General features: G+C 38.7%; 1 protein-coding gene across 1 annotated transcript in view; it reads right to left on the bottom strand.

Moving 5' to 3' along the window:
• Positions 1–965: 965 nt before the first annotated feature.
• The window catches only part of LOC118178731 (T cell receptor alpha chain MC.7.G5-like), a 64,943-nt gene continuing 47,048 nt past the window's right edge, over positions 966–18,860 (bottom strand). The window contains exons 2-5 of the mRNA XM_035347475.1: positions 3,267–3,536; positions 2,773–2,820; positions 1,493–1,599; positions 966–1,099 (exon numbers count right to left, since the gene is read on the bottom strand). Of these exons, the coding sequence (XP_035203366.1) occupies positions 1,094–1,099; positions 1,493–1,599; positions 2,773–2,820; positions 3,267–3,536 (431 nt within the window). The 3' untranslated portion in view covers positions 966–1,093. The remainder of the gene's footprint in view (positions 1,100–1,492; positions 1,600–2,772; positions 2,821–3,266; positions 3,537–18,860) is intronic.

Below are 18,860 nucleotides of genomic sequence, written 5' to 3'. Positions count from 1 at the left end.
CAGTCTTGACTGTGAGAGCCTGAATTTGGAGACTCAGACCAGTCAATGTCAGTAATGTCATTAATGCAAAGCAGGTACCTTGTTCTCCCATGAAACTTGAGAACAGAGGACATTTAGGGGAAGGATATTACAGACTGCTATGCTTCCTGTAGGAGTAGACAACTGCCTTCAGGAACCTGGACCACTTTCTAGTCCTCTCACTGTTGGCAAGCTGTATTTCACCAGTGTCTTCACATAGCACAGTGCCTAAGTTTCGGGGGAATGTGCACGCTTCTGTTCTCCCCCACCTCTAAGCCAGCCATGATATTTACTCCCAAACACAACAGGGAAGTAGGGGTCCTGAAAAGGGAGGTGGTAGATGCTCCTCCAGAGTGGATCAAGCCCATTATTGCAAACAGTCCTTGGGGGCCAAGCTGTGTTCTGCTCTTCCTGGCAGCCCTTCCCTCCTTCACCCCAAAGGCCATCTCTGATCCTAAAACTCATCTGAAGGGCTAAACAAGTTCATCCAACAAGAGATACAAAAGACAAACAAGTTTCTTATTATTGGTAATGATTATTTAATAGCAGCCAAAGACCAGGTAGACTTTAAAAAATAGCAAAAAGCATTCTTCCATGACAGAGAAGCAAGAATTTCACTAACTTCAGGACTTCTGGGAGACCTAGCAGCATTTTTTTTTTCTTTTATGGGGGATGTGGTGGGGGTAGAGGGAGGAACACCTTGCTCTGACAACAAAATACAGACATGGTGCATGCATAGCACCCTGACTAAGTCTCCCTATGCCATTTCAGTTGCAAATGAATACTCTGAGAAGCAATCTGTTCTTCAGCCAAAAAAAAAAAAAAGTCATTGTCATGCTAAATGAATCAGATCTGTGGGAGAGCACAATGCTGAGAATTGTAAGCATATCCCTAAGTGGTTTTTTAAAAATGCAAATAAAGCAATTTAGACTATAATGACTGGTTTGATGTACAGAAAACACAATGTGATATCTGTTGCAGCAGGAATGCCTGGCCTGTGTTCCATCTTGCACCCGATGCTCCTGTAATGATTCTCAGCAGATTCTTTTGGTAATTGGGTCTTCACTGGTTACTTTCATTCCTGTAACATATATAAAGGTATATTAAATTTAGAGTACAGTCACAACAACATAATTGTAGACCTGAAGCAGGAGAACGGTCAAGTGATGAATCTGATGGACGAGTGCAGACAAGGGAAGAAAAGCTTTTAGGAATAGGAGAGAGAGATGTCTAGAAAGAAGACAAAAGTTAAATTTGCCTGTGGATAAGGAAGGGTAAATAGATTCATGTAGCGGAGAAAACAATGATAGGGCCAAGTAATGACTTGCAAAAAATTTGAGGGATTTTGTTGGTGATAGATAAAAGGTGTAATATCAGTGTGTAAAATATATAGGGAACATTCATAGCTAATGAACTGGTACAGGTATTTTCTGTTAAGACCTCTAACAGAAAAAGACCCCCCCTGCATACTCACTTTTTTCTTCCACGTAAAGATTGTCATCACCACATTAAAAATTACTGCTTTCATTAAAATTATTTTCAGGCCCAGCAGTGTGAGAGACAGTGTGTTCAGGTTTTCATCTGTAAAACAAGGAATGAGAGTCACAAGAGCACTGGGACATCCTGACTTCCAGACAGACATTAAAATACTTCTTAATGAAGCTGTTCTACTTTGCATGATTGAGTTAGCTTATAGGATACCTAATGAGACAGTGAGCAGGACTACCTCACTGACAGACTGTTTCAAGGGCCAGGCTTTCATTCAGCAAACATTAGTTCTCCAGTAAGGAAGACTGCCAACCACCTAGTTGTTAAATAACGGCGTATTATGAACCACAGATGCAGGAAGAGTCCTTCCTTCCTCTTTCCCAATTTTCAAGAGGGGCAATGGGGAAACAAGTTAAATTTTATCCATAGAAAAAAGAGTCTATCTGGATGTTCTATTATTCTTAGCTACAAAGTCATTTTCATCAGAAAATATATTGATCTATATTGGGAAACCAAGGAGCTATCATCAAAAAGTCATTTGAAAACCTCTCTGAAACAACTGGTCAAATCAGCCAAGTTTACTGATGAGTGTTTTTCTGAAGTAGTGTTTTGGAAACATTTGGCTAACTGTTTTTTGGTGGTTGTTTTGTTTTGTTTTGTTTTTCCTCTCCCTTTCTTTCAGCAAGGCTGCATATTTGCAAAAGTACAGCTATTCTGCAAACAAGGCTAGAGCAGAGCAGAGGCAGGCTCAGGTCCTTTGAACGAGCACAAACAGCAATAGCTTGGGCTCCAGTGCAGCCTAGCATACTCCCATAGCCACAAGCTGAAGCAGAGCCTGCTCAGTGCACGTATATTGCAGAAACCACTTGCTTATCTTTTGGCTCACTAGGTGTTTGCACACCCAAAAATGCAAACAGCTCTTTTGAAGTCTGAAATGCAGCAGACATTCAGTGAAGCTGATGTATCTGTGCCTTATACCATTATAGGGTGAGTAGTGTCTGTTTGGCAACACCTCGCAAGATCATGTGGCTACCAGCTACGGTGGTCACTTGAAATTACCAATTCAGATCTGGAAGTCTACACCAACCCAATGACTTCCAGCCTTGATATTTAAATCCTGTGTAGCCCTTTAGAAAATTCCAGTGTGTGGTTTTTGCTCCAACAGGAATTCTGAAAACAGGGAACATTAGCAAAAAATAAAAAAAATAAAAAATGGGAAGACCGTTCCTTTAATTAAATTTTACTCCTAAAATGCTGTGTTCATACCTGTCTTGAAGTGTGGTGACATCCCTGTTACACAGACAGTGCTGGCACCTGCAAATAGTAACAATATATTTAATTAATAACAGCAATTGACTTCAGAAGTTCATAAAGATGTCTCTACTTAGAAGAATTGAATTATAGTTTCTAGCCTTTAAACGATACCATAAATATTCATGTCTGCTATTTTCAGGATTAACATTTGATATGATCTAATTAAAGTTTAGTGTCCCATCAGACAAAATAATTTCGAGCTTTATATCCCCCATGGCATGATTTTGAAATCTCTCTGTTGTGACTGTACCAGCCTACTGAATTTTAATCTTGTTTCTACCAAGAAGGCAAAAGAAAACAGATGCAAGACAACATTCCTCTAGAGCATGGGAGCATAGTTCAGTACTGCTTGTAGGGTTGGGAGATGTGAACAAGTCCTGTTCATACTGGAGAGAGAGAGACCAGATTACCTCTAACCCTGAATGCACATCCAACAGTGACATTACCGCTTTCAGGATCCTTTCCTTCTAATTTTCCAGTTCTGTTATCCTCTGCACCACACTCCATTTTATCTTTCGTGGCCCAGTAGGTTGTCAGGTAGCTGGCTTCCTGTTTATTCTCGGATGTTGCCACCTCCACAACAGCTTCAGTCTTCTTATCAGCTGAGTTCGATTTAACATTAAGGTTTTCAGGGGCATAATCTGTGATAAGGCACATTTCCAAATCCTCATCATCTTTAGTGGTCAGCCTGTAGACCGAAGGAGATGGAACAACATCTGAAAGTGGAGAATAGAAGAGACATTAAGTGAGATTACACAGTCGTAGTTCCTTGAATCTTGATGTACAGACACGTTAAGTATGGAGTTCACTACATGATTCCAGTGGGAGATTGATCATAATGACCTTGCACTAGGACACCTTTAGAAAATGAAGGCATCCATAGTAGATAATGCAGGAGCTACTTGAGACTTATGTTGTCTGGGAGCCACGGATGGGGGGTCAGATAGGATCTTTAGAGCATCTCAGATGATACTCATGTGGCCACCCACAGCCTAGATGTTGATATCTAACCTAGGCATTCCTCTCTGTAAAAACTTGTTCAACTCTACTCTGCAGCCTGGGATTCCTTTAGGATCTTGGCTGGAATGCATTGGAGGATGTGTTCTGGGAACAGGCAGAGAGCACTCTCTCTCTTCTTGCTTCACTGCTATGAGAAGTTGTGTGTCTGGGGAGGAGTGATCATAATAATAAAATGTTAATAATATTGCAGTATTCTAATGATGAACAAGTAAAACATCATTAAAGAGATACTGTAGCCAACATGTAAATATGGGGCTCTCAGTAGCCCTCTGAATGCATTTTCTGTTGGACAAGATCACAAGTTTGAACTTGAGCTTCATTTCACATCTGTAAACTGAGAAAAGGTTACTGGATAAGGTTCAGAGCTTAGATTAACATTTGCTTAGTCCCTGCTGTCATGCCACACTGTTAAGTATTGTAGAAATAGCAAAGATAGATTAGTCCCAGATGAAGAAGTTTTAATTTCTTCCCTCAGAGAAAATCTAGACTAAAATCTTGGCTTTTAGAAACCACCTCAAAATCTTACCAAGCACAGGCCCTTGTTCCACCATTGGGAGAAACTGTTTTGATCTGTTCAACTGCCAGCTGGCAGCACCTTAAAGAAATGTCCATACTTTATTAATATCACCTCAGAGAAACCTTTTCCAAGCCCAGTGGTATGTTCCTCTGAGTCTTCTCCTGAACTGCTGTTCATCTATCCTGGCTTTGTCCAGGCTTTGAAAAACCCGATGAGACTGTCTCTTTCCCAGCAGTGCAGAATATGGTCTAGTGTATATCCTGACTCCCACAGTTCAACTCACCTGCCCCAATACCCCCCCATGCCATACAGTTATTCTTTTGAAAATAGATTTCAGTGATAGAGTCAGATAAAAAGCTGTATGGTAGACTCTTGTTTAATAATAATAATAATAATAATAATACAGATGAACCAGGATATTATCATTACCATGGAGTACAAGGGTACAAAAGAAAAGAAGAACTGATAGATGTTCTTCTCTCTCATAATGAGCGCTCTGAAGAGCTACTTATGTGCCACTCTCCAAATTAGTGTTTTTATTCTCACTATCTGTTATGCTTTTATCTTTGAGCAGATTATGAAAAACACATCTGTTTCTGCTGGCAGCTTCATTACCTGCTTTGCAAAATGCTCATTTCTCATTCTTGCTCAGAGAGGTTGCTCACTTTGTTCCGTAACTGGAGGCTTTTTCCTAATATGTTCCTTTGCATATTTGCACACTGTTATGAAAGTTTGCAGATAGCAGTCTTGGTAAATATAAGCTATTATAACCACAGCACTGTGATGCTATTATAACCACAGCACTGTGATCTATGTTTCAACATCAGATGAAGACCTATGCCTCTTTTTCTGAACTGGATGCATTAGAAATCCTGAACTGGTTTAACACACCATTGTATCTAGAGAATTATCTAATTACCCATTCCCTTGCAGACTCTCTCAATTGCTGATCAGACTGGAATTAGTTTGATAGAGTCTTTGATCATTTAAAGCTCACTGGTGAATGCAACGGCTTAGCCCATCTGTGTAATAATTGTCTTTGAAAACAAGAAGACTTGAAGAGGCTGCTCATTAACTTTCTGAGAGCCTCCGTCATTTTCACAATATATTTTTCTGGCCTTTTCTTTCAAAGCCAGCATGAATTTTAACAGTTGGAAACTGTTTTCAATTTTATATGCCAGAGATGTAGTTTCTAGAAGAAAAATCAAATAATGTCAACTTCAAACAAGTACATTATTGAATTAGAGAATAACTATACATGTAGTATTAGCCAAAAACAAATAAATAAGTAAATAAAAATCTGATTTGTTTAGTAAGTAAGAAAAAAGTATCTAAAAGATTCAGCCTAAAATCCCTGTCTAAATACAGGTAGAAGATCTTTTTTATGTTGTTACCAGAGAGTCAGAAGAATTTTCAATCTTCGGTTTGTAGAATTGCCTCACATATAGATGTGTATTTCACACTAAAATAATAAGCTTCCCTAATCACTCTATTTAATGTGTACTTTTAATCAGGTAACTTACTTGGGATCACAGATAGCTTTGTGCCATTTCCAAAAAATACTCTCCTAGCTCTGGTGTCCCAGACACTGAGTTCAAGTCATTAAAGTAACATAGTCTAAGTCACCTGGGAAATTTCCTCCTGATGCAGTGTGAAACTATGATTTCAACATGAAACCAGAGGTGTCTCATTTTTTCCTTTCAATCTAAGGAAAAAATGCAGACTGGTGTCCGTGTAACAATGTTAGCCCTGTCAGGCTAATATTTTCCTTTTCATATTTACTGCATAAACCTTCAAACTGTCTTACAAGACTCCAAAGTTAAGGTCAATGATATGCTGATAACACTAGCCTAAGAAATTGATGATGCTCTCATCTGCAGTATTCCCAGGCTCCTATTCTGTCTTGGCTAGCATGCCGAGAAAAAATCTTGGTTTCATTTTCTTTCAGCCTTCTCTAGTCCCTTCCCTCCTCATCTAGAGGCTACGTTCATTCTCCATAACGACTCCATAATATCCTTCCATAATAGATCTATTTAGAAACACAAACTGGTAGTCACTGCTTCCATCTTCATAGCCTGTCCTTCTCCAGCTGTTACTCACCTGATCTGACTTATAGTCTAGTCCCTCTTCTAAAGACCAATATACTGTGTCTTTCAGTTTTCCACTCAATAATAAACCTTTGCAATAAATTCTTGCCTACCAGGTACATATTTCAATGGCATCTCATCCAAAATATGTGAGAAAGCTGTCTACTAGAAGATGACACACAAAGTTAGATGAAACTTCATTATGTATTCTCAAGTTTCTAAAGCATTTTGAAATGTTACTGAGGACAGGACAAAGACTTACAAAGCATCACAAGAAGTTCAGTCCCTTTTCTAATAACTGATTGTTCACACTATAGTATCAGTTTATATGAATATGGAAGGGGACTTCACTTTTGCATTTTAAAACTAAAAAATATTGGCATAGGCTAAGAGTTAGAAAATTCAATTTTTAGGCCACTAATCAGAATAACCCCCAGACATCATATAATTATTGTTTTAAAGATGCACAAATCAAGTCTGAAATCTTTAGTAGCCAGAAAGTCTGTAAATGTGTTAAACTTGTTATGCAGCATTTGGCAGCATGTGAACTGCTTTGCACCTCTTTATGCATGATTGCACTATGCAGTTACTACTAAGCCTGTGTAAACTCTTTAGCAACAGAAAACCATAGAAAACATGACAGTCTTCTCTAGCTGGTCCTTTCTGCAGCAGTTCACTGCCATACCATACCCAAGCTTTCCATGGATTCCAAGGCAGCACCTCTATTCCAACTGATTTTTGTCAGGGGAAGTCTAAAAGAATTTGGGAACGTGCTTCCATGTAATCCCTAGTCCACCTACCCTACAAGTAATTACCAATCCCAAGTCTCAAACTTACTTGGGGTAACAAGAAGTTGAGTGCCAGCTCCAAATGTCAGTTTCACGTATCCCTGATTGGCACACTGATGCCAATCACTACAAAAATGTAGACAGATACTGTCTACAGTATTCCCAACTCATACTGCCAATCAGATCATACAGCCATTCTAGAGCAGGGAATAACTTGACGGAGCAGTGGCTAAGCACATTGATTTAAGTCACTGTAAAAGTACCAAAAAAAAAAAAAAAGAAAAAGAAAAGAAAAGAAAAAGAAAAGAATCAGGAACAGAGGGATAAAGTGAAAAATTACTCATTCATTGGTTACAATTGTGCATTGCACTTCATGGGGCAATAGTAGAATAATATGCTTTTTTTTTTTTTTTTTTTTTTTTTCCATCAGTAATATCATCTAAAATCCTTATTCAGTGTGTCATGTAATTAGGACCATTTCCCATCAGTCCAACTTTTCTCCTTAAAAGTTCACTGCTTATTACCCACTTGGTTTGATCATCAGCAAGGTTCCATTCCCAGTGTCAGCTTGTATCCTTCTTCACCCCCATAATTCACAGGAATTATCCTTTATTTATCCAGAAAACCTTTACAAGAAATCCTTTGACCTTTAGTAGGTCAAATCCTTTGACCTACTTACAGTTATCTCCTCCCTGGAATTAACAGCACACTGAGATCCTATCCAGATCTTAGAACCTCACAGGGAGTTACAAAGGTATCTGAGCCTTCTAAATCTTATCAGATCAGGATTCATACACCCTCACTTAGTCAGATAAGTAGTAGCAGAAATAAGGATTAAGTATGGACTTGTAGCTGTTACTACTTGACAAATCTGGATTCAAGTCCCAGTCATGTACAGAATCCACTTGCAGAATGTGTGGATAATACCGTATCTTTACATCACACTAACCAGCTAAAAGACAGTTCAGTTCTCATTCCAACACTAACATTTTAAAAAGTTATGAGTATGTTGTTCCTTGATGGGATTCTGCTACAAGTAAAGACCAGATAAAATGGTGATAGTCACAATAAGTAGGTATTTTCTAAGTATTATAGCCATTCTTGTATTTCAGTGCTTGTTCATCAGACACATCATCCATGACTTTGCTTGAAGCCAATGGAAGTTACATGGATTTACCCTTAGAACAAAAGATATGCATGTGACTTGACAGAAGACCAAAACTGATTTTTTTCTTAGCTTATTATAGGAATGCAATTGACTGAAGATCATTGTAAGCACAAAGAATAATTCTTGGACAGCTGCCTTGGAATAACTTCAGCCAGTTAGGATGAAACCTCTGGCTACCATACATTTGAGAGCTACCATTTCACAGATCTTAATGTGTAACAACAATTAGTTTGCAAATTAGGCAAAAAATCAGGATGAATGTACCTGGCAAAACCAGAAGTCTTGTCCCAGATCCGAATGTAAGTTTGTAACCACTTCCGTAGTTACACAATGGCACAGGCCTCTACAATATCCAGAGTGGTGTTGAATGGAACCTTCATCCATGAAATATTCCACCAAAGGAAATTCCATTTATTCCTATAGTTAGACAGAACCATCTATCTAGGACTTTACATCCATCTGACCTTCTTTTCACATTCCCTTTACAAAGCACTATTATCATGTACTGTATCTTTCAAACTCTCAAACTCCTCTTCTTTAATATTCCCCTATATCATATTTATCCAGTTGCTTCCAGAAAGCCACATGCATCACAAATCTGTTCTTTACCTCATTCCTCAATTATTTAGTCTCACTGTCAGCCAGATTCATCTCTCAAAAATAAATACTTCACAGCTCACCTAGTGACTGACGGCATAGTATAAACTCCATCATCACAATCTCTTGGATTTGCCATCTGGATTAATCAAGAGTGATTCCAGAGCAAATTTGCCATTTAGATTTTAAGCAGAAATCGTGCTTTTTAGTATGTAATTTCTTTGTCGCAGGAAAACTGTTCTTCCATTGATCATTGAGCTTTCAGTACGTATTCAGGAAATTCTTAGGTTTTACATTGTGAACAGGGCTAGATCTGGAGCAGTTGAATATAGACATTGCCATAACGGTCAATCTGGGGAAATGTCAGTTCAGGATCTCTGGCAGAGCCCTAATACATCATTATTTTAACTTGCTAATAGCTCCATATTAACTGGAGACTCTTACGTTTTCTCAAAAGTTTTTAAACAGGATCAGGAGGGTCATCTGAAATATGAGAAATTCCCGCAGAGCTTTTCATAATGAATTGCTTTTTTATATTGCTGTGTCTTTTAACTTTCAGGAAAAACAATCTCTTTGAAATTATCTTAAAAATCACCACCATTTTAAGAAATGAAACATTACTTTTCCAGAGTCAAAAGAAACCATTTTGACTTTAAAAGATCCTAAATTTATTGTTAAGAAATTTAGAAAAATTGATACATTTACAAAAACCAACAAAATTGTTGGCATCTCTGTATCTGCATTCCTTTCTTTCCCTTCTCCAAATAGTTTCAGACAAAAAAAAAAAAAAAAAAAAAAAAAGATTTTTTTTTTTTTCTTCAAACATTTCCAAAAAAAAACAGTGAAATTGGTCAGGGAAAGGGTTATGGACAAAAAGCCCCATGTAACATAAGTTTGGAAAATTAAATCTACTTGGAGAAAGCAGAAGCTCGGTCAACCATCCAAAATGCAATTCTGTCTTAAGTGACATTAACGCCATGACACAGCCCTTAAAATATGTTGTATGAGAGGTTTATAGAGGCTCTTTAAGATACATGAAAACACCTGACTTACAAATCTGGGAGAGAAAGATATGGGAAATCAAGTTGTCTTGCTTTTACACCAGTTGAAAACATATAGTCCTATTTCTACTATATTGGGAAGCAACTAAACAAGCAAAGTAACTTTTAAAGGGACTAGAGTACTTTCAAGAGAAATCACATCTGAGAATTCAGATATACCTAGAAAAATTGTAAGCTTCGTTCCAGCTCCAAATACAAGTTTGTCGTAACCCATTATTACACTGTGACATTAGGCTTTGCAAAATGATGCATTAGTATGCACATATGCTGGATTAATAGTTGTACACGTGGCAATGCAAGATGCTTATTGGAATAATCTAGCCAATGCAAGTTACTGCCACTTCCTCAGCACATGTAATAAAATAAACACTTCACATTCCTCTGACTATTCATTCTTCACATTCACTAGCCTAGATATCACGCACAACCTAATTTGTCACCTTCTTATTCTTTCCTCTGTCTCTACACACTAGCAACTTCTGTCAATCAGTGCGTACATACACAACCTCCAGACTGTGTTTAGAAGCCTTCTGACTGCTGCTGTTGAGTCCAGACAGTCAGTTACCTTTCTGCTCTGTTCCCTTGCAATTTCCACCCTCCTTTACAGGTTGTGCATCACATTGTATTAATTAATATTGTCTGGGTTCCACACTGAGGGGGGTGCCACTACCAAACATGGGCTTGTTTCTTGCCCTAAGTCTATACAGTAATTCAGTACATCACTGAAATCTCCCCTCCATTCTCTCCAGAACTAAGTCTTCCACAGCAGCTAAATTGAACCGTGATATGGATATATTTACACACAAAAAAAAAGCACTCTGTAAGTGCAATATACAGTCAATTTGCCAATTTTAAGAACCAGAGACAACCCAAATTGCCCTAGATAGCAGAAGAAGCTGGATAATATGATGATTGTGAGAAAAGTTGAAAAAAAATGCAGAAACATGAAATATCAGAACTTGAATTCATGGTAGTCTGCACCTGAGCAAAAAAAAAAAAAAAAAAAAAAAAAAAAAAAAAGAGGGTGGAGGGGAGTAGGAAGTGGGGAAGGGAATATCACAACAAGAAAGCAGTTGGAGCCGAACTTGGGTAATTTAACTCTCAGTTTCCAAATGCATGCTCCCAGTTTGTAGGATTAGCTAGTTTTACTTGACAAAAATTGGCTGAGCATGGTGAAAGCTCTGTATACCAGGTTCTATATAACTGAAAAAAAAGCATTCACATAAAAATGGATATTGGCTCAAAATGCATCATAACCTCACTCACTGGTTAATGTCAAGCCCAGAATCCCTCCTTAAAGAATACAATCCATAGGAGATTCCTGTTGCTAAGGAGCTTACAGATTAAATTGGGAATGATATCATAATTAATTTATTACTTAATATCTGAACAAAATCCAATCATCAGTGACACCACTATCTTATTCTTCCTGCAAAACCTAGACCATAATTAAGTTTGCTGTCCCTCCCAGGCAGAAAATGAGATTTAACTTCTGAGAAAGCAGAGGTAATATCTGAGACACAGATTAACTATTTTTAATTCTTTTCACTCTCTTCCCGTTTAGGAAGCAAAAAAAAAAAAAAAAAAAAAAAAAAAAAAAAAAGTTTTGACTGTCTTCCTCCAGAAGAATTTTTTTCTTAGTTTTTTTTTTTTTTTAGGTAAAAAATTCCTGAAAAATCTACAGTGCTTGAAAATTTGCTTGAGATTTAATTGCCAATGAAACAAACAAACAAACAAACAAAAACCTTGAGTTTTCTGATTAAAATGCTCAGAAAAAATTGTTAGTTATGAGTATATACATACACAATATTCAAAGGAGGAAACATTTATTTATTTATTTATTTAAAATTTCATTCCTTAATATTGTGTAGTATGTCTCCAAATTCAAGTAGCTATCATAATAATTAATAATTGCACTAAGGACCATCTCTATTGTCCTAGAATATACAGTAGATTCTATAGTAACTATGAGTTCATTGTCATTACTTCTGGGTAACAACATGCATCTGAACTGCATTTCATTATTCTTTTACAGAATCACAGAATCACAGAATCACAGAATAGTCTAGGTTGGAAGAGACCTCCAAGATCATCAAGTCCAACCTCTGACCTAACACTAACAAGTCCTCGACTAAACCATATCCCTAAGCTCTACATCTAAACATCTTTTAAAGACCTCCAGGGATGGTGACTCCACCACTTCCCTGGGCAGCCTATTCCAGTGACTAACAACCCGCTCAGTAAAGAAGTTCTTCCTAATATCCAACCTAAACCTCCCCTGGTGCAACTTTAGCCCATTCCCCCTCGTCCTGTCACCAGGCACGTGGGAGAACAGACCAACCCCCACCTCGCTACAGCCTCCCTTCAGGTACCTGTAGAGTGCAATAAGGTCGCCCCTGAGCCTCCTCTTCTCCAGGCTAAACAGTCCCAGCTCCCTCAGCCGCTCCTCGTAAGACTTGTTCTCCAGACCCTTCACCAGCTTCGTTGCCCTTCTCTAGGCTCAAGCACCTCCATGTCCTTGTTGTAGCGAGGGGCCCAAAACTGAACACAGTACTCGAGGTGCAGCCTCACCAGAGCCAAGTAAAGGGGGAAAATCACTTCACTATGTTTAGTGAACATTTACTTTTTTTCAGGTGGACCACTAAACAACTCAGAGATCTTACTTGGTTTTACCATGAGCCTGGTTCCATCTCCAAAGGTTAGCTTGTAGGTATTCACAGACACACTGTGTTGTTTGCCATAGCAAAAATCTTTGTACACTCCTATCAACCCCAGTCCATGTAAATAACTTTCCTCTGCCCTGATTGCTTCAACAGACCATGAGACTCAGTTTTTCTTCCAGGTTCATATATCGTAAGGAAGTGCCATGAAAATAGTATCACTATCTTGGACCAGATTCTTCTCCTATATGTCACAGACTATCATGTTTGCTTCATAAGTCTTATCTTCTGCTAACTCCAAGAAATATATATTCCTACACAATGAATAATAACTCTGCCCATTTGCAATTTTGTATCCATCCCTGTCCTGGTTTCTCAAGAAACAGGAATGGAATACAGATTATGAGCACTTATCCTTGTATTCCTTTAATTTCTCACCCCACACACTTGGCATGCATTCTTTCTTACTTCTGTGCCCATTACTCATTCTTCTTCCTTCTCACACTGTAGTCTCATTAACACCAAAAGGAAGAGCCACAAGGCAATTACCCTTCTGCCTCCATCCCTGACAAACCCAAACCTGCACTTCTCAGCAAAGGACATTATATTTTTCACATCTTTGTTCTTGTATTTCACTGTTTTTTTGTTTGTTTGTTTGTTTGTTTGTTTTTTCATTTTCAACTTGTTTTCTTTCCCCATAATAGATGCATTTCTAGTGCACAGTGATTAAATAGAAAGTCTCCCACTTCTTTCCAGTGAATACTATAACATCCCAAATTTCTCTACAGAGCTACTGTACCATTATTTTTGAAGTTATATTATAGTATGCCCTGTTTTGAGCCACATTTGACTCAGTGATTGGACAGCTCACCTGGTGCAATGAGAAGTTTTGTTCCACTCCCCCATGTGTATTTTCCCCATCCTCCAGAATCAGCACTGTGTGACAGGTCCTTACAAAATGGGTCTCTTCATTCAGCTAGGTGGGTGTTGAAGGGCAAGCAACATGGAGGAGGCATGGGATAATCTTTTCAGCCATGTCTCTACCTCTGAGAAAAGCTATCAACACCTAGACACATTTCCACAGATCTTCTCCAGCCTCTTTTTGCCAAATACATTTCCCTATGTTCACATCCTTGGGAATAATTAGCTATGAATACAGTCACCTCAGGTGTAAGAGATGTTGTTCTTTTCCAGCCTACAGAGATACAACCAAAATCTAAGGTGGGGAATACACAAAAACATCTGTTAGTGTGTATAGAATGAAAAATAAAAGTCAGCTTACTTTTGTTTATTTGAAGATTTATCCTACATAATAATAATTGAATCATGTTACCCGTAGGACAAAACCCTCCAACATCGATATGTCTTTATCAAGAGCTCAGGGTATCCAATGGTGAAAAGGAAAGAATGAGAGAGCCTGGCAGGATATACCTGCCATCCAGGCATTTCAACTCAGTCAGACCATTGATTAAATAATACTATACAACCAGTAGACAGACAAGATAATAGACAGCATTTAAGTCTTTCTCAGGTCATTCTTGCTGAGACTTAATATAGGTAATACCTAAATGACACAAACCCCTCACATTTTGGATGCAATGGAATAATGCAGCATTGACCACTAGATCAAGAGGTCACATAGTATTTATCCAGTTCTAGCACAAACAGGAAGATCTATGAGCAGTAACTTAGCGTGCGAAGGTAATAGTCCAATTATCAAGATAAGTGGAGAAGACAACTGCATATCTGTTTGCCCTCAATGACACATTCACTAGCACAACAGCAGATCTTCCATATTTTTCATCTTCTCCTACAGATTATTCTAAATTCAAAAGGAAAAATAATAATAATAATAAAGCCCATAGTTTAGCATCTCATTTCATTACATGACATACAAAGAGACAGAGGGAGAGCTGGGATTGTTTAGACTAGAAAAGACAGAGCTTGGAGGGGGAGGTCTTAAGTGGGTATAAATGCCAAATAGGAAGAAGCAAAGAAAACAAAACCAGGGGTGCCTAGTAACAGGACAAGAGGCAGTGGGCACAGACTGAAATATGGGAAATTCCCCTTAAACCTAAGAAAAAAAAACAATTGAGGGTATTATTGGAACATATGAACACTGGAACATATACACACTGGAACAGATTTCACAGATAGGTTACAGAATCTCCATTCTCAGAGATGTCCACATCAACAGAAACTTGTTTTTGTTGACCCTGCTTTAAACAAAGGGCTTGGACTAGGTGATCTCCAGAAGTTCCTCCCAGATTCCATGATTTCATGATCCTATGAACACTAAACTTCAAAAAAAACCTCACATGTTGATTGCTAAGAGCATGTACAGGTACAGTTACAGAGATTCAGTAAAGTACAGTAATTTGTTGAGCCATGCTATTAGACCATTAGTAATGAAGCTGTTTAAGATCCCTACTGAAGAAAAAAGGCCTGTTGACTTCACCATTAGATGTGGTTCAATAGCTGCACCACAAAGCCTTGTTTGCTGGAATGGCAAAAAGGGATATGAACAACAACATGACCATGGTCTAGGGTCAGAGTAACCGATGAAAACCATCAGTCCAGGTTTCCATTTATGTTTTTTTGTTTGTTTGTATCTTTCTATGATACATCAAATGGGCAGATATTGCAAGAATGACTACAGTAATTTAAATCAGTGCTATCATCAACTAACCAACTCCTTTAATTACCAAGTCATGGTGCTAAAAGCCACTCTGGTATTCAAAGCTAAATTGACAATAAAAACTGCAAATACATGTAAGTGTGTTTCTTACTTGGTTTCACGAGAAGCTTTGTCCCTTTTCCAAAGATGATGCTATAGCCAGTATTCACACAATGAAAAACAAGCCAACAAAAGCCATCCTTGCAGCCATCACATCCACACCTACACATGTGACCTAATCATAGGAAATTTAAAACAAAATACAGCACTTCCTTCATGGAAAGATGGTGCTATGGGAATTTAAATGCCTAATCAAACTGCTATTCCTCTGTTGGATGCTCTGCATCTTGGGATTTTCAAATGAAGGTAAGAGAAGTAAGACAGTGCTTCAAACACATCTAGAATCCAGTATATTAGGTGAGAGGAGTGCTGTGGTAATGACCTAACGTAATAGAACAAATAAATAGATTTCCAATTTCCACTAATTTCCAATTCCAGACACTAATTTCCAATTTGCTACTGCATATCATGTAATATTTTTTTTCCCATGTTTTCAAGACAGTTAAGACATTTTAGTAAATCAGCTCTTGGTTTCATGAAGGTTGATATATGGAGACAACTCCTTCTTACTCCCTTTTATCCTCCCCCCCCCCCCCCCCCCCATGTTTAAGTATTTTAGGAGTTATGCATCTGTAAATTTACAATGAGCATGCACAAAATTTGGCAGGAATTTGTTAACTTCATTTGGACTTGTTTTTAAACAGGCTTTTTGATTTTTCTCAATTTAAAGAGTTACACAGCAGTGTGGATACAATTCAGAATAAAATGAAACTGAAGCCTAATTCACTGCCAATGTATAGTATCTTCTGACCATTCCAGTTACAAAGATGGGGTCAAATCACAGGTTTATATCTACTTACTAAGATGTTTTGTTTTCTTTAACCACCTTCCCCTACCCAAAAGAAAAGAGACACTTGAATTTTCTCCAGTGTGATTGGTAGCAGATCCTCTCAAAAACAGAAATTAAAAGGATGTTGATAACACGGCATGAAAAGGACAGACCAACCCACACCTAATTTTAATACAGCCGTTGTTTTTACCAGATGATGTTTGAATATATGAAGACTATAGGATAAGTTTAAAGGTGGACCTCCCCATCATACATTTTATATACCGTGACGGAAAGAAATTTATATACTATGCAGAAACTACCTTCATTCCCTGAATTTGGTATTGCATTTTGTTTCAGGCTCATTCATGATTGTTTTCCCTAGAAGACAGCATTCTGTACTTACAAGGTAGCACTGACAATCTTGTTCCAGTCCCAAAGTGAGCCTTTCCTCCAGTACCATACACACAGTGCAACATACCCTGTCAAAATCTCACTTAACAAAGATGCAACCGTCCCTTCCATAAGTCCTAAGATTTATCCAGAGAGAGGGAGGAAAGACGCCCAACGGTCCCTGACTACTTGGGTTCCAGATAAATTTAGTTTTCCTCTAAGATGTTCCTACTTGCATCCTGAGACTTAAGCATGCTGCATCATCTGCCTTCAGCTCTGTCCTACACCAGTACTAAGACTATCCCAGAAAAAAAAAAAAAAAAAAAAAAAAAAAAAAAGTACAACAGCAAAATCATCTGGAGACTGAGGATAGACACACACTTAAGAGCTTGGATACCAGCTTTGTTCTGGTGCTTTACAGACTCCTGTAGCCTTGTGGAGGAGTTGTGGCCCTTGGACAATTCAAATCCTTCAGCATTCTCAGACACATATGTCTATGGAGCTGAGGAGCTGAGTGCCCAGCTCAGTACTACAGATGTTGACTACTGATTACTTTTATAATAAATATGTTACACTAGTCACCAGGTCTCAGGGTTAAAACGACCCTTCCTGCCAAACATTACCTTCCCCACACCAACATTTACAGAGTGGTCCTGGAGGTAGCAAATCCTCCATGGCTTTCATATACAGCTCTGACTCCTCTCGTTGGTCTTAAATTGGCTGAAGTGGGAATGCAGTAACAGGAGAGAGCATGAAGTGGAAAAGCAAGAGGAGAATACCTACTTGGATGAACATGCAGTTGTGTCCCTGGCCCAAAATGGGGTTTTCCTGCTTTGCTGTTCACACAGCACTGCACACCCTAACAAGAAACAGAGGCTCAGTGTGCTCTGGTCGCCTCCTTTTTCCTACTGCAATGAGCAGGATAAGCCCTTGGACAGCAGCGGGGAATTTCATTGGGAGCAAGAACACACAGAGGAGGGAAAGGCAGAAACTGGATTAATCTCTGAGGCTCTTTGGAGAATAACAGCCATTCCCAGGCACCAAGAGTTTTCAGTCACAGTGCCAAAATGGCTTGCTCTTGTGCTTGCTGTTGTGCAAAAACAAAACAAAACAAAAACAAACAAACAAAAACATGCAAAGAGCATTCTAAACATTCACTTTGTAGTTTAGCAACAAAATCAACGTTCCCTGAGGGCTCAAGTTGCTTTTTCTCTCCTGGAGCACAGCCCCCAGGACATAACTGTGGAGTGTGATTGCAACACACAGGCATTAACCCACCCACTTGACAAGACTGTGACTTTAATCCCTGAGCCAAAGGTGAATTTGAGGGTGTTGTCACAATAGCACAGCACTTGACAGAAATCCAGAGGATTCACATCCCAGCAGATGACACTGCCACCACTCAGGCTGTACCATAGACTCTTTACTTAGACTCTGAGCAAGTGGGATGCTCAGATTCAGGTGGAAACCATCTGCTTTCTGCAATGTGGATTGATGCTGTGCAATTTCACTTGCTTGGCTTTTTCAGGAGTCCTTTCACTTCAAGCTATCTGCTCACTCACATAAGGTTCCTACTTTCACTGCCCACAAGATATCCAGGCTGAAAGCTACTATCTTAGTAATCCACAGCTTTTCTTTCTCTGGTTACACTCAGAACAACAGTCTACATATCAAAGCTATTTAGCATGACTAGCAGGAAACAGTTGCATCAAGCACAGCGTGGACCTACCCTGAGATAGCTAAAAGACCCAAGGTAAGGAAAAGAACTGAGTCCCATTATGCATCCCCCGTAAGCCATACACAGGCACTATGAACAAGATGGTCAACATATCCATCTGCCCTAAACCACACCACATTTCTACACACTCCCAGACTATCAGCAGCCTAGAGCACCATGTGCATGGCATCTTTCTCTCAATAGAAGAAGTCCTTCACATAGAAAAAAATTACTAAGTTGAACTTTGTTCAATGTTGATTGCTCACTTGTGTGGGGATTTCATCAAAGATCATTATCTCAGAGACATCTCTGATGGCTTACATTGGCAACAACAAATGAAGTAGTGCCTACACTCTCCTTCCCCTCTGTAAGGAGATGTGGATACCACAAGGATGTCCACAGGATGAAACACTGAGTATATAAGAACATCTGACAAAGGAGAAACAGGAAAGCTGAGCACTCACTT

This window comes from Oxyura jamaicensis, chromosome 27 (assembly GCF_011077185.1).
Source record: "Oxyura jamaicensis isolate SHBP4307 breed ruddy duck chromosome 27, BPBGC_Ojam_1.0, whole genome shotgun sequence".
NCBI classification, from domain to species: domain Eukaryota; kingdom Metazoa; phylum Chordata; class Aves; order Anseriformes; family Anatidae; genus Oxyura; species Oxyura jamaicensis.
This window is presented reverse-complemented; position numbering and strand designations above follow the sequence as displayed.